This window comes from Triticum urartu, chromosome 6 (assembly GCF_003073215.2).
Source record: "Triticum urartu cultivar G1812 chromosome 6, Tu2.1, whole genome shotgun sequence".
Lineage (NCBI taxonomy): Eukaryota > Viridiplantae > Streptophyta > Magnoliopsida > Poales > Poaceae > Triticum > Triticum urartu.
Genome location: NC_053027.1, coordinates 45,490,658 through 45,505,489, shown reverse-complemented (window position 1 = coordinate 45,505,489; position 14,832 = coordinate 45,490,658). Strand labels below are relative to the sequence as shown.

Sequence of the window (14,832 nt, the reverse complement as noted above, 5' to 3'; positions counted from 1 at the left end):
GAAATAAAAGAAAAAGGAAAAAATAGGAAAAACAAAAAAGGAAAGAAAACTTGTCAGATGCTTCTAGAAGCTTCCCAAAATTGTGGGAAGCTTTTTGAAGCTTCACAAAACCAGTCAGATTTTTTAGGAGCTGGCTAGAAGCTGCACAAACCACGCATGAGCTTTCTGAGTGTATGTGGGCCGGCTTAGTTAGTTTGGCATTCGATGAAGGTAGGGGACGCCGTACGATGCCGGTAATAGGCGCTGTAGGCGCTGAATAGGAAATCACGCACATTAGTGCAAAATTGCAGGTTCACAAATCGTGCCCCGTACTTCCCAATACATGTTTGGTAGTAATGTTACATCTCAGAGCCATAGTACACGACCATAGGCACGCCTAGTACTAGAACGGTGACCATCAAATTAGTCGCCGCTATTAGCAGACTAATACTCCCTCTATCTGGTTTTATTATGTTTCTTCTTATTTTGAGCTAACATTTTATCGTGGATGTAGCTAATAAAATATAACTATATGTCATCAGAATTATATCACTGGAAACCTCTTCCGAATACAAATTTGATAATATACTTTCTGTAATATATAATTTACATTTTCTTAGTCAAATAGATAATCAAATTTTATCTAAAATATGAGGGGCGCCTAAAAGCATCTATAGCCACACATGGCAAATCCGGTCCCTCAAACGCCCGCGAATGCACCCGGGTGTCTCCGCGGATAGTGACCGGGCGCACCTCAAATTTCACTTGTTGCATCTGGACATCTCATACTTGATTCTTATATTCATACAAAGACATGCAAAAGGAAATAGAACCTACGTACTATGTCGATCCTAACTACTCCTCGTCGGAGATCACGACGATCTCCGTGCCCGGCTCCGGCAGCATGGGCGGCCGCTGCAGCTCCAGCTCCTTCGATGCCTCCGCTCCAGCCTCCTCCGTCTCTATCTCCGCGTCGAGCTCAGCGAAGAGCGCATCGGACTCCGCCTGCTCCTGCCCGAGGAACGCCCGGTTGGCCTCCACATAGGCCCTATCATGGATGGACTCCAGGATGGCCTACTGCTCGGTCATCTCGTCGGACTGGGCGATGGTGAACTCCGCCTCCGCCTTCTCCATGTTGAATGTCGGCACCTGCTGGTCCGGCTCCTTCGTCTCCTCCACCTTCATCGGAGAGGGAGGAGGTGGATGGGCTCGGACTGGCGGCACGAAGAGGGAAGAGGGGGATGGGTTGTGGGATGTCGGCCGGCTTAAATAGTCGGATTTCATCTTCAGTGGCGAGCCGAAGCGGCACCACGCGGCGACGGACTCGGCGTCCGTCGGACCACTGATTTTTCGGGTGTTTTCGTGTGGGGCCACGACGCGGCGGGCATGCCCGGACGCATCCGGACGCCCCCATATTTGCCCTATTTTTGGGCTAGATATGAGGTGCCGATCAGTCCGGGTGTTTTGAGGGGTCCATTTGGACCAAAAATTCGGCCGAGATAGATGCTCTGGTAAACTTGGACAGAGATAGTAGTTGTTAGTAATTATGAGTCACGAGCTTCGTGTAGCCCGCTGCGTGTAGGCTAGTAGCGCTGCAAATGGAAGGCAGCCTTGGGTGCCTGCTAAAGTGCTAATTGCCGCAAGAGGCGGCGTCTGTTGTTGGACATCAGGCAGTCGGAGCGACAGGGTGCTGCAGTGGCTGGAGTTGAGTGGCTTGGGATGGATATGCATGTAGGTACTGGTGGTGGTTCACTCTTGGGCATAGAAGCGAATTTTGCTTCCGTATCTTCCAATTTAAGACGACGGGGCAACGAGGCGGAGAAGTACAAGAGATTACTCGTCCCACTCGCAGAGATTTTTGGCATTTAAAATGTACTGATCCATCGGCCGGCACTGTGCCAAGAATGGGACGTCCTATACGCCGCTCTCTGCGGCAAAGTGGCGTCGTTTCGCATAGGCGGTCTCCCACCGGGCCGGCCCATGACAGCCAGCAAACTTGTACTGTAGTGCAAAAAAATTCCACCTAGCTGAGAATCGAACTTGTACCCCATGCTGCAGACCAAGCGCAGCAACAAACTGACCTAGCGAGCGTTACTGACTAGTTAGCGGCGTACGCTTTTAAGAATCAACACCTCAGAACAGATCCGAATTATTTTCAGCATTTTGAATGATTTTATTAAAAAACTGAGTGTTTTGTGAAAGCAAACACTTTTCAAATTGGCGAATTGCTTAAAAAAACTGTATTTTCTAGAAAAGCAGGAAATTGAACTTGCGACCAATTTTGACAAAACACGATGAAATTTTGAAAAATTCTGTATATATATTTCAATTTCCAACAAAATATGACACATGTGAATTTTTTCTAAAATACTGAACATTTTTTGAAAAACGCGAACATTTTTCTAATTTAGCGAACACAATTTTTAAATCAAGAACAAAATTTGAACATGGGAAAAATATTTGGAAAACCAACATTTTTTGACTTTAGAGTATTTTTTAAATCAAGAACAAAATTTGAACAATGGAACAAAAAATATTTGAAATCCCGAACATTTTTTTAAACCTTGAACATTTTCTAATTTAGAGAAAAAATAAAAATTAAATCAAGAAGAAAATTGAACATTGGAACAAAAAATTGAATATCCCGAACATTTTTTGAATTAGAGAACAAAAATTTCAAATCAAGAAAAATTTGAAAATCCTAAACAAAATTTGAAAATGCGAACAGATTTTTAATATATAAAAACTGAAAATATGGAATCATTTTTGAAAGTTTGGAAATTCTAAACATTTTAGAGTTTTAGAACTTTTTTAAAATGTAGTAAACAATCTTTGAACTTCTGAACATTTATTGAAATTTGTGAACAAAATTTGAAAAACAGAAATATTTTTTTGTATTTCTAAAGATTTGTTGAAAAATAAAAAGGAAAAAGAAACAAATAAAATAAAAAACGAAAAAAGGAAATAAAAATGAAAAGAGTATAGAGAGAAACTGGAAAATAAAGAAAAAGAAACAGAAAAGGACATAAAACCGGTTCGGGAACCTTCCTTACCTTCTAGTAGGTTCCTAAAACGAGAAAACCAACTGGAACTTCCTAGAACCTTCCCAAAACCGCCCAGCACTGTAGCACGTGTACTTTGCTGATAATTGGGCCGCCCCATGTCGATCGCTGGTCGCTCCCCCTCAGTGCGAAGTGACGACAATCCGCCGTAGAATGCGGCAGATAGGATTTTCCACCAACAATGAATGGCGGACGATAGAGCACATTTTGTTTCTTCCTAATTTTGGACCTCTATGCTTTAACTTACTCCCTTATTTTCCTTTGTTTTTTTCTCATCCGTATACAGCTAGCGAGCCAAAACATATTAAATGTAGGTAACACGACAAAATTGCAGTTTCCTTCTCCGGATTGCCCTCCACTGAGGCACTCGCTACCGTTTTCTGACCTTTACCAAGCACGCGTAATCTATTTTGTTAATTTGGGTTTCCTTACACCCCAGGATTTATCGGAGTAGAGCAGATCAAAGCTACTGCTTAGCGCTGCATGCTAATTTGGCCCAAGAACATACTAACTCTAACATAAACGATATACCTCGCAAAAAAAACTAACATAACAATATGTATGGTCTCTAGCATCTAGATTTTCCTTGGGTTTTTAGGAGTCTACCGATCGATTGTTCGGAGTGGGAAGCCATCATTTCCGTTTGTTGCAGATTAGTAAAGAAAGAAACATGGCGAATTCTTCCAAATTGAGCGAGACTTAAATGGGAGCCATAATACAAGCAAATCACTCCTAAAAAGGATAGGAATTATTTGGGGTCAATCACTCACACTCAACGCCAACCAAAACCCAGTAATCAGGCATTAATGCTCTGCTTGCTGTCATCCAAGCGCCCTGCCATCCAGCGGATCTGGCTCCAGGGACGCGTCATCTTGGCTCCATTTATAGCCGTGTCATGGTCGATGCAAAAAGTCCGCACCAAATTACCCTCGACACCGGCCACCACCAACCCGCCGCGGATCAAGGGTTCGCCGCGGGTGCCTCCGCCGCTGCAATGCCTATGAGTGGGCCTCTACCGCCGCCGCCGTTAGGTCTTAGGCTCGACGGTGGTCAGGAAATGGCCACCAACAAGCGGACGCGCCACCAACAATCGTCAATGCTTGGTGCAGCCCAAGCGCAACAACAACCGATCGTTGTCGATCACAACTTGCGCAATCATGTAAGTCCACCGATCAAATCGTCACCATGCATGTATCTATCCATAATTTGAGTTTGAGGTTTATCTAGATTTTTGTTAATGGCGATCGATGATGCAGGCGGAAAAGGTGTGTACAACTTCAAGGGAGCAGAGGCAGAGGCACATTAGTATGATGATATCCACCGTGGTGGCCAGGGCGAGGAAGCAGCTCGAGGCCAAGGACCAGGAGATCGAGTGGATCAGGAGCGTGAATTGGGCACTCAAGGAGCGCATCAGGAACCTCCACATCGAGGCTCAGGCGTGGCGCAACGTTGCGCAGTCCAACGAGACCGTGGCCAATGTTCTCCGCGCCGACCTTCAGCAAGTGCTCGAGCAGCAAGCGGTTCGTGGCAGTGGCAGCAACGACAGTGAGGACGCCGCCGGATCGTGCTGGGAGGAGAAACATGTGGCTTTTTGCAGGGAGGAGCAGGAGGAGGAGGAGGGTGAGACACCAGGAGTGGACCCCCGAGTGACAGAAGTCGAAATGTGCAAGGGGTGCGGGCAGAGCGCCCCTGTTGTGCTACTGTTGCCGTGCAGACACCTCTGCGTGTGTGCGCCATGCGCAGAAGCGGCACAGGTATGCCCATCGTGCATATGCGTCAAGACTGGTAGTATCAGCGTCAACTTCTCGTGATGCGAGGAAGAAATTGTTTTGGAAGGTAGCCACCGGTGGGCCCGCCCCACCGCATCAAGCCATTGCTGACAGAACGCACATGGTGCATTGCGTTGCACTATTAGTGAGACATCGAACGTTCATTCGCCATTATTTTTGTAGTTTAAGAGTCGACATTTCCTTTCCTTCTAAGACTTTTTAGAGTCGAATGATGTCAACATGAGAGGATGAGTTCCCCTTCTTTTATTCTGTTTAGATTTTTTCTCGAGATGTTGGACAAATTGTTCAACACAAGAAGAATTTTTTTTACCATTGCATTGAATACATATATTCAAAATTAAGCAAAATATATGGGTCGGGCCGAGGGTTTGCGGCGAGTTAGGTCATCACCACTTTGGAGCGGTGGAAGATGGTGTCTATAGTGTATACGATTATGTGTAAACATTGTAGACGAAAAAAATTACATGTATGTTGTGGCAAACCGGGAGAAATGAGGGCAAGAAGCACAAAGGTTGTGTGGTGGCACTTGGAGGCGCATGTGAGGAATCTGTGGGGGTGGCTAGTGTTAGGATTAATGATCTAGATAGCAAGGAACCAGATTCAGATCCAATAGTAGAAAAGATTGATTGAGTTAGATAAAAAAATACATGGCTAGCAAAGGTGGGTTGCATAAATTCCTACAATCGACTACATAAAATGATTATTTTTACTCACACTCATTAGGGGATGAAGAAGACATTCGCCTCCTAGAGGTGCATAGACGGTGTGTATCTCATTGTGCATGTCATTATTTTCGCAGTTTTAGAGTCGGCATTTTGTTTCCTTATGATACTTATAAAAGCCGACGTTTGTTATCATTGATTTATTCTCAATTTTTTTATTTATGATGGCGATGCTAGCGTGATGGTCGAATGATGTCAACATGAGAGGATGACTTCCCCTCTTTTATTCTGTTTTTCTTTTTTCTCAAGTAGATCAATTCCTCAACACAAAGAAAAACAGTATGCACCATTGCATGAATACAATAGAAGTTAAGCATCATATGTGGGAAGAGGGTATGCAACAATTTAGGTGATCACCACATCGAAGAGGTGGGAGATGGTGGAGATTGTACCCTGGATATTACCAGCAGAATCAAGCCCACACATGTCATAATTATCCATCTACGAAATCCAATAGCTCGTATGGATCACTACCAATGAGGATATGGAATCAACAGAGCCTTGCTGTAAATCTCTCCAAAGTCTGTTAATCCATGTTGCCCAAGCATACAGTTGATTCAGATCTTAGTGTCACGCCACACCGAGTCCTATCAAAGGGCCACATCAAGCGTAACTTACAGAGATAGAACCAATGTACCTTTATAGCAAACTGGAGCAAGGACGAAACCATACATGTCTAGGAAGTAGGAGCCATGTGGAGCATGTTTACCACAAGAAGTAGGTTGTTGAGATATCCTGAATAACAGGCTTCACAAGACCTTAAGGTAGGAAATAATATAATAGAAGCAAGAGGATTGTATAGTATCTATTCTTATGAGATTTAGATAAAGTGGAAACTTTTTGAATCAAAGAGAAGATAAGCTAAGAACCCTAGATATAATTACAAGGAAATGAAAGAAGCATCGAATCATAAATTTACACCACCTACACCCTAATCTTCTTAATAATGCTAGGGTGTTAATTGAGCCATGTGTGATAAAGGATCACACATGGATACACCATATATCACACATATCAAAAGTAAATTCTAATACTAATCTTGATAGAACTACTATTAGCTGAATAATTATTATCACTACAATTAAAAGCATAGAAGTAATGTCAATGAACTTAGCCCATTAGTGGAACTAGGATTCAGATCCATATTCATTTGTTTACGCCAAGAGCAAGATAGACCAAGACAAAATAAATAGACATATTAACCACAAGAGAGCTGCCAGATGAGGCTATAGTAGCAACACAACATGTCATGGAGCACAATTAACTATCTACCCTTAGTAAAGTAATAGGTTATGTTACGGAACCATTTCCATATTAAGCCCAACCCAATTATGGTCATTTAAAAAATGTTCACGCCTTTCAGAAATATGGACGTGACCTTTTTTTGAGAAATGTTATACAATGTTTATGTAATTAAAAATATGTTTCGTACCATTCAATAAATGTATGTTACATTTAGAAAAATATTTACGCGTATCAAAGAAAATGTTTGTGGCATTTCTAAAAAAATGTTTATCCAGTGTACAAAAATGTTCGCATAGTTCAAAACAAATATTTTGTATCATGCAAAAATGTTTAACACCTTTTAGAGAACATGTTCAAAACAGTATTTAAGAAAATATGAAGCCATGTTTTGTAAAAGTTAAACATATATAGGAAATGTTTTAGATGTATCTAAAAATATTATGATGTGTAATAGAAAGTAGATATGTAAACATATATTTTGCAAAACTGTTAATTAGGTATTTGATAATTTTCAAATGAGTACAACTAAAATGTTCCTGCTATATATGAAAAATGTCCAACGCTTATGAAAAATTTAGACATGTGTTGAAAAAAAAGAAAACGAAGACAACCACGGGACACCAAAGAAAGTAACAAAGAACCCAGTGATAACTGAAGAAAGAAACAAAGAATAAAAAGAAGAAGGAGAACAAAAACACATTAAATGTAGGTAACACGACAAAATTGCAGTTTCCTTCTTCTCCGAATTGCCCTCCATTGAGGCACTCACTACCGTTTTCTGACCTTTACCAAGCACGTGTAATCTATTTTGTTAATTTGGGTTTCCTTACACCCTAGGATTTATCGGAGTAGAGCAGATCAAAGCTACTGCTTAACGCTGCATGCTAATTTGGCCCAAGAAGATACTAACTCTAACATAAACGATATACCCCGCAAAAAAACTAACATAACAATATGTATGGTCTCTAGCGTCTAGATTTTCCTTGGGTTTTTACGAGTCTACCGATCGATTGTCCCGAGTGGGAAGCCAGCATTTCCGTTTGTTGCAGATTAGTAAAGAAAGAAACATGGCGAATTCTTCCAAATTGAGCGAGACTTAAATGGGAGCCATAATACAAGCAAATCACTCCTAAAAAGGATAGGAATTATTTGGGGTCAATCACTCACACTCAACGCCAACCAAAACCCAGTAATCATGCATTAATGCTCTGCTTGCTGTCATCCAAGCGCCCTGCCATCCAGCGGATCTGGCTCCAGGGACGCGTCACCTTGGCTCCATTTATAGCTGTGTCATGGTCGATGCAAAAAGTCTGCACCAGATTATCCTCGACACTGGCCACCACCAACCCGCCGCGGATCAAGGGTTCACCGCGGGTGCCTCCGCCGCTGCAATGCCTATGAGTGGGCCTCTACCGCCGCCGCCGTTAGGTCTCAGGCTCGACGGTGGTCAGGAAATGGCCACCAACAAGCGGACGCACCACCAACAATCGTCGATGCTTGGTGCAGCCCAAGCGCAACAACAACCGATCGTTGTTGATCACAACCTGCGCAATCATGTAAGTCCACCAATCAAATCGTCACCATGCATGTATCTATTCATAATTTGAGTTTGAGGTTTATCTAGATTTTTGTTAATGGCGGTCGATGATGCAGGCGGAAAAGGTGTGTACTACTTCAAGGGAGCAGAGGCAGAGGCACATCAGTATGATGATATCCACCGTGGTGGCCAGGGCGAGGAAGCAGCTCGAGGCCAAGGACCAGGAGATCGAGTGGATCAGGAGCATGAATTGGGCACTCAAGGAGCGCATCAGGAACCTCCACATCGAGGCTCAGGCGTGGCGCAACGTTGCGCAGTCCAACGAGACCGTGGCCAATGTTCTCCGCGCCGACCTTCAGCAAGTGCTCGAGCAGCAAGCGGTTCGTGGCAGTGGCAGCAACGACAGTGAGGACGCCGCCGGATCGTGCTGGGGGGAGAAACATGTGGCTTTTTGCAGGGAGGAGCAGGAGGAGGAGGAGGGTGAGACGCCAGGAGTGGAGCCCCGAGTGACAGAAGTCGAAATGTGCAAGGGGTGCGGGCAGAGCGCCCCCGTTGTGCTAGTGTTGCCGTGCAGACACCTCTGCGTGTGTGCGCCATGCGCAGAAGCGGCACAGGTATGCCCATCGTGCATATGCGTCAAGACTGGTAGTATCAGCGTCAACTTCTCGTGATGCGAGGAAAAAATTGTTTTGGAAGGTAGCCACCGGTGGGCCCACCCCACCGCATCAAGCCGTTGCTGACAGAACGCACATGGTGCATTGCGTTGCACTATTAGTGAGACATCGAACGTTCATTCGCCATTATTTTTGTAGTTAAGAGTCGACATTTCCTTTCCTTCTAAGACTTTTAGAGTCGAATGATGTCAACATGAGAGGATGAGTTCCCCTTCTTTTATTCTGTTTAGATTTTTTCTCGAGATGTTGGACAAATTGTTCAACACAAGAATAATTCTTTTTGTACTATTGCATTGAATACATATATTCAAAATTAAGCAAAATATATGGGTCGGGCCGAGGGTTTGCGGCAAGTAGGTCATCACCACTTTGGAGCGGTGGAAGATGGTGTCTATAGTGTATACGATTATGTGTAAACATTGTAGACGAGAAAAATGACATGTATGTTGTGGCAAACCGGGAGAAATGAGGGCAAGAAGGACAAAGGTTGTGTGGTGGCACTTGGAGGCGCATGTGAGGAATCTGTGGGGGTGGCTAGTGTTAGGATTAATGATCTAGATAGCAAGGAACCAGATTCAGATCCAATAGTAGAAAAGATTGATTGAGTTAGATAAAAAAATACATGGCTAGCAAAGGTGGGTTGCATAAATTCCTACAACCGACTACATAAAATGATTGTATAGTATCTATTCTTATGAGATTTAGATAAAGTGGAAACTTTTTCAATCAAAGAGAAGATAAGCTAAGAACCCTAGATATAATTACAGGGAAATGAAAGAAGCATCGAATCATAAATTTACACCACCTACACCCTGATCTTCTTAATAATGATAGGGTATTAATTGCGCCATGTGTGATAAAGGATCACACATGGATACACCATATGGAAATTATCACCATATATCACACATATCGAAAGTAAATTCTAATACTAATCTTGATAGAACTAATATTAGCTGAATAATTATTATCACTACAATTAAAAGCATAGAAGCAATGTCAATGAACTTAGCCCATTAGTGGAACTAGAATTCAGATCCATATTCGTTTGTTTACGCCAAGAGCAAGATAGACCAAGACAGAATAAATAGACATGTTAACCAACAAGCGAGCTGCCAGATGAGGCTATGGTAGCAACACAACATGTCATGGAGCACAATTAACTATCTACCCTTAGTAAAGTAATAGGTTATGTTACGAAACCATTTCCATATTAATCCCAACCCAATTATGGTCATTTAAAAAATGTTCACGCCTTTTAGAAATATGGACGTGACCTTTTTTTTGAGAAATATTATACAATGTTTATGTAATTAAAAAATATGTTTCATACCATTCAATAAATGTATGTTACGTCTAGAAAAATATTTACGCATATCGAAGAAAATGTTTGTGGCATTTCTAAAAAAATGTTTATCCAGTGTACAAAAATGTTCGCATTGTTCAAAACAAATATTTTGTATCATGCAAAAAATGTTTAACACCTTTTAGAGAACATGTTCAAAACAGTATTTAAGAAAATGTGAAGCCATGTTTTGTAAAAGTTAAACATATATAGGAAATGTTTTAGATGTATCTGAAAATATTACGATGTGTAAGGGAAAGTAGATATGTAAACATATATTTTGCAAAACTGTTAATTAGGTATTTGATAATTTTCAAATGAGTACAACGAAAATGTTCCTACTATATATGAAAAATGTCCAACGCTTATGAAAAATTTAGACATGTGCTGGAAAAAAAGAAAACGAAGAAAACCACTGGAAACCAAAGGAAGTAACAAAGAACCTAGTGATAACCGAAGAAAGAAACAAAGAATAAAAAGAAGAAGGGGAAAAAAAACCCAAAATAAAAAAAAACCAGTGAAAACCAAAGAGACGGTGGAAAACTGTAGTACAAACAGTGTTAAAACCAGCAAAGAAAAACTACAGGAAAAAAACTTATGCTTGCTAAAGTGTTGGGCAGGCCCGATAGTCGCCCACCCTACGCGAGTTCCTAATAGGTTTCAGTACGAGCGACAGATAGCCCTGGTGCAAGTAATGGGCCAGGGCACCAACCATGACCTTACAGTGCTCCAAATTAGAGGAGTAACTAGTTAACGAGCGCTTCTTCGGGAGCCTCGCAACGATCAGTGCCACTTGGCGCGTTCTCAGCCATTTGCCACGTGTCGCGTTGCGGGCACTCCCTCCGGATTTTTATTTTTATTTTTCCGCACGCGTTTTCGGCTTTTTAAACGGTTTTTTTTCGGATTTTTTCGACGTTTTGGTTTTTCACCGGTCTTCCTTAGCTTTTCAATAAAAAAAATTCAAAAAAAAATTTTTGCGTGAAAAAACACGTTTTTTTCCTTTCATGAGAGTCACGGTTTTCCTTTCGCGAGAGGCACAGTTTTGCTTTCGCGAGAGTCACGGCCGTGCCTCTCGAAAACAAAAAAAACACGTTTTTTATTTTTTTCTTTCACGAGTCATGGTTTGCTTCCGCGAGAGGTACGGATGTGCTTTCGCGAGAGTCATGGCCGTGCCTCTCGGAAACAGAAAAAAACGTGTTTTCTATTTTTTTTGTTCGCGAGAGTCACGTTTTTGCTTCCGTGAGAAGCATGATTGTGCTTTCGCAAGAGTCATGGCCGTGCCTCTCGGAAAGGGAAAAAACGCGTTTTCTGTTTTTTCCTTTCGCGAGAGTCATGGTTTTGCTTTCGCGAGAGTTACGGTTGTGCTTTTACGAGAGTCACGGCCGTGCCTCCTCGAAAACGAAAAAAAACATATTTTCTCTTCTTTTTTTTCGTGAGAGTCACGGTTTTGCTTCCGCGAGAGGCACGTTTGTGATTTTATGAGAGGCACGGGCGTGCCTCTTTCGGAAAGGGAAAAAACCCGTGCTCCTGGTTCGGTTATTTCGTCCTGTTTTTTTCGTGAAAAAAAAGTTCGTTAAAACCTATCAACATGGTATCTAGTTTTGAAGATCTCGATGCGAGGAATCCAACGGTGAAAGCAGTTCGAGATTTGGACGCACGGTTTGAGAGATAAAACGTTTTGAATAAACGAATCTATGAAAAAAGGGAAAACTCTCAGGTTGCGACAAGTGGCACGCTGCATGTGCGCCATTTGTCGCAACCATGGGAATTGAAGTGATCTTTGCAACGAGTACTTCTTAATTAGTGATTTTTCCAAATTGACCCTTCACGCGCTGACTTGGAGCGACAGTGCTCATATCGTCTCAATTAGGCCGGCCCAAATTCTCTACAGCTCACTCGTTACACCTCGCTCGCTCGGCCGCTTGAGCTACTGATTCAAGAAAAACCATCACTCCTTTTTTAGGAGAAAACATAACTCGCCCGTCTTTTATGAATTAAAAGAATGGTAATTGTTTTTAGAAAAATTCATGAATTTAAAAAAAGTTCACAAATTCAGAAGTATCTGAATTTGAAAAAAGTTCATGAATGAAAAAATATCCATAAACTTGGACACAAGTGAGCTAATTTGGAAATGTTCATAAATTCAAAGAAGTTCGCGACTTTGAAACGACCTTTATTTAGTCCAAATGTTCACCAATTTGAAAAAACGTCAAAAATTGGAAAAAGTTCAGAAATTTCAGAAGTTAATAAATTTACAAAGGTTCAGCAATTTTGGAAAAATATGAATAAATAAAGTTCATGGATTTAAAAACTTTCCAAATTTAAAGAAAATTGCGAATTGGAAAAATGTTTGCAATATCAAAAATTGTTCGCAGCTTTTGAGACAGTGCATGCAAATTTATAAATGAAAAAAGAAAAAGGAATAAAAAACTAAAAACAAGAAAATTGGTCAGATGCTTCTAGAAGCTTCATAAAACCGATGAGAAGCTTCACGAAACCGATCAGAATTTGTTTTAGGCAAGCCGACCAGAAGCTGCACAAACCACGAATGAGCGTCCAAGCATATATGGGCTGACCCGGTTAGTTTAGCTTTCAGGGGGTGCGCGCCGCCGGTGACAAGTGCTACATGTGCGGAATAAGAAATCATGAACCTTATTGTAGACGGGTTCGCATTTCTTGTTTAGTACTTCCAATACATGTTTGGTTGTAATGTCACATGTAAAGCCATTCGCCAGCAAGGACGTGATGTGGCTTGAACTACGTCGGTATTTTCTTAAAAAGAAAGGGATGATGCAACACATCTACGATAGGTATTTTCCTCAGTGATGAGATCAAGATTATCGAACTAGTAGGAGAATCACACAACACTATGTAAGTCGTACTTGCACACAAAGAACAAATATTTGCAACCCAACGTGTAAGAGGGGTTGTCAATCCTCCCAGATAAAAAGATAGATAGATTTGTAGTAGATTGGATAAATAGATCTCGCGGAAACGAATATAAAATAAATAACAAAAAAAGTACAGCAAGGTATTTTTTGGGTTTTTGGATTAATAGATCTGAAAATAAAAGCGAATAAAATAGATCTCAAAGGAAAATATGATAAAGAATAGACTCGGGGGCCGTAGATTTCACTAGTGGCTTCTCTCGAGAAAAATAGTATACGGCCGGTAAACAAATTACTGTTGGGCAATTGATAGAATTTCAAATAATTATGACGATATCCAGTCAATGATCATTATATAGGCATCACGTCCAACATTAGTAGACCAACACTTGCCTACATTTACTACTATTACTCCACACATCGACCGCTATCCAACATGTATCTAGTGTATCAAGTTTACGGAGAAATAGAGTAATGCAATAAGAACGATGACATGATGTAGACAAGATCTATTCATGTAGGAATAGACCTCATCTTTTTATACTTAATAGCAATGATACATACGTGTCATGTCCCCTTCTATCGCTGATATTGAGCACCGTAAGATCAAACCCATCACAAAACACCTCTTCCCATGGCAAGAAAAATTGATCTAGTTGGCCTAACTAAACCAAAGATTCGAAAAAAGAAATACGAGGCTATAAGCAATCATGCATATAAGAGATCAAAACTCAAATAATTTTTATGGATAAAATAGATCTGATTATAAACTCAAAGTTCATCGGATCTCAACAAACACACCACAAAAAGAGTTACATCAAATAGATCTCCAAGAGACCATTGTATTAAGAATCACAAGAGAGAGAGAGGAAGCCATCTAGCTACTGACTACAGACCCAAAGGTCTACAATGAACTAATCAAGCATCATCGAAGAGGCACCAATGAGGATGATGAACCCCTCCGCGATGGTGTCTAGATTGGATATGTGGTTTCTGGAACTTGTTGTGGCTGGAATTGTGTTTCGTCGACTGCCTTAGGGTTTTTGAATTTTGGGGGTATTTATAGAGCAAGGAGGCGGCGCGGGAGGCCACCGAGGTCGGCACAACCCATCAGAGCGCGCCTGGGCCCCCAGGCCGCCCAGGTGGGTTGTGCCCCCCTCGGGGCACCCATCTAGTACTTCTTTGGCCCATCTGCTGTCTTCTGGTCCAGAAAAAATCTCCAAAAAGTTTCATTGCATTTGGACTCCGGTTGGTATTGATTTTCTGCAAAGTAAAAAACAAGCAAAAAACAGCAACTGGCACTGGGCACTATGTTAATAGGTTAGTCCCAAAAAATGATATAAAATTGCTATAAAATGATTGTAAAACATCCAATAATGATAATATAACAACATGGAACAATAAAAAATTATAGATACATTGGAGACGTATTAGGGCGCTGGATCTGGAAAGCCCGGCTACCCGCTCAATGCCACCAAGGGTGTCGTGATTTTGTCACAGGAAATGTCCTTGTAAAAGGACTAAGTTTCGAGGCCATCACAGAAGGAAATATGTCCTAGAGGCAATAATAAAGATGTTATTTATATTTTC

At 41.5% G+C, this 14,832-nt stretch overlaps 2 protein-coding genes across 2 annotated transcripts; both read left to right on the top strand.

Moving 5' to 3' along the window:
- Positions 1 to 3,967: 3,967 nt before the first annotated feature.
- On the top strand, positions 3,968 to 5,051 carry LOC125517307 (BOI-related E3 ubiquitin-protein ligase 1-like). Its single transcript, XM_048682500.1, has one exon. The coding sequence runs from the start codon at positions 4,289 to 4,291 to the stop codon at positions 4,850 to 4,852; it is 564 nt and encodes a 187-aa protein (XP_048538457.1). The 5' UTR covers positions 3,968 to 4,288; the 3' UTR covers positions 4,853 to 5,051.
- A 3,039-nt stretch (positions 5,052 to 8,090) lies between these two features.
- LOC125516523 (probable BOI-related E3 ubiquitin-protein ligase 3) lies at positions 8,091 to 9,006 on the top strand. The gene is made up of 2 exons (XM_048681941.1): positions 8,091 to 8,354; positions 8,452 to 9,006. Exons 1-2 carry the CDS (start codon positions 8,091 to 8,093, stop codon positions 9,004 to 9,006), a joined length of 819 nt encoding a protein of 272 aa, XP_048537898.1.
- The last annotated feature ends 5,826 nt before the right edge of the window (positions 9,007 to 14,832 follow it).

Bases quoted from the DNA above. Each gene is read 5' to 3' on its own strand.
- LOC125516523 (XM_048681941.1), top strand. From the start codon at position 8,091: ATGGTCGATGCAAAAAGTCTGCACCAGATTATCCTCGACACTGGCCAC. The intron at 8,355-8,451 runs GTAAGTCCACCA...TCGATGATGCAG, and splicing joins ATCACAACCTGCGCAATCAT to GCGGAAAAGGTGTGTACTAC.
- LOC125517307 (XM_048682500.1), top strand. From the start codon at position 4,289: ATGATGCAGGCGGAAAAGGTGTGTACAACTTCAAGGGAGCAGAGGCAG.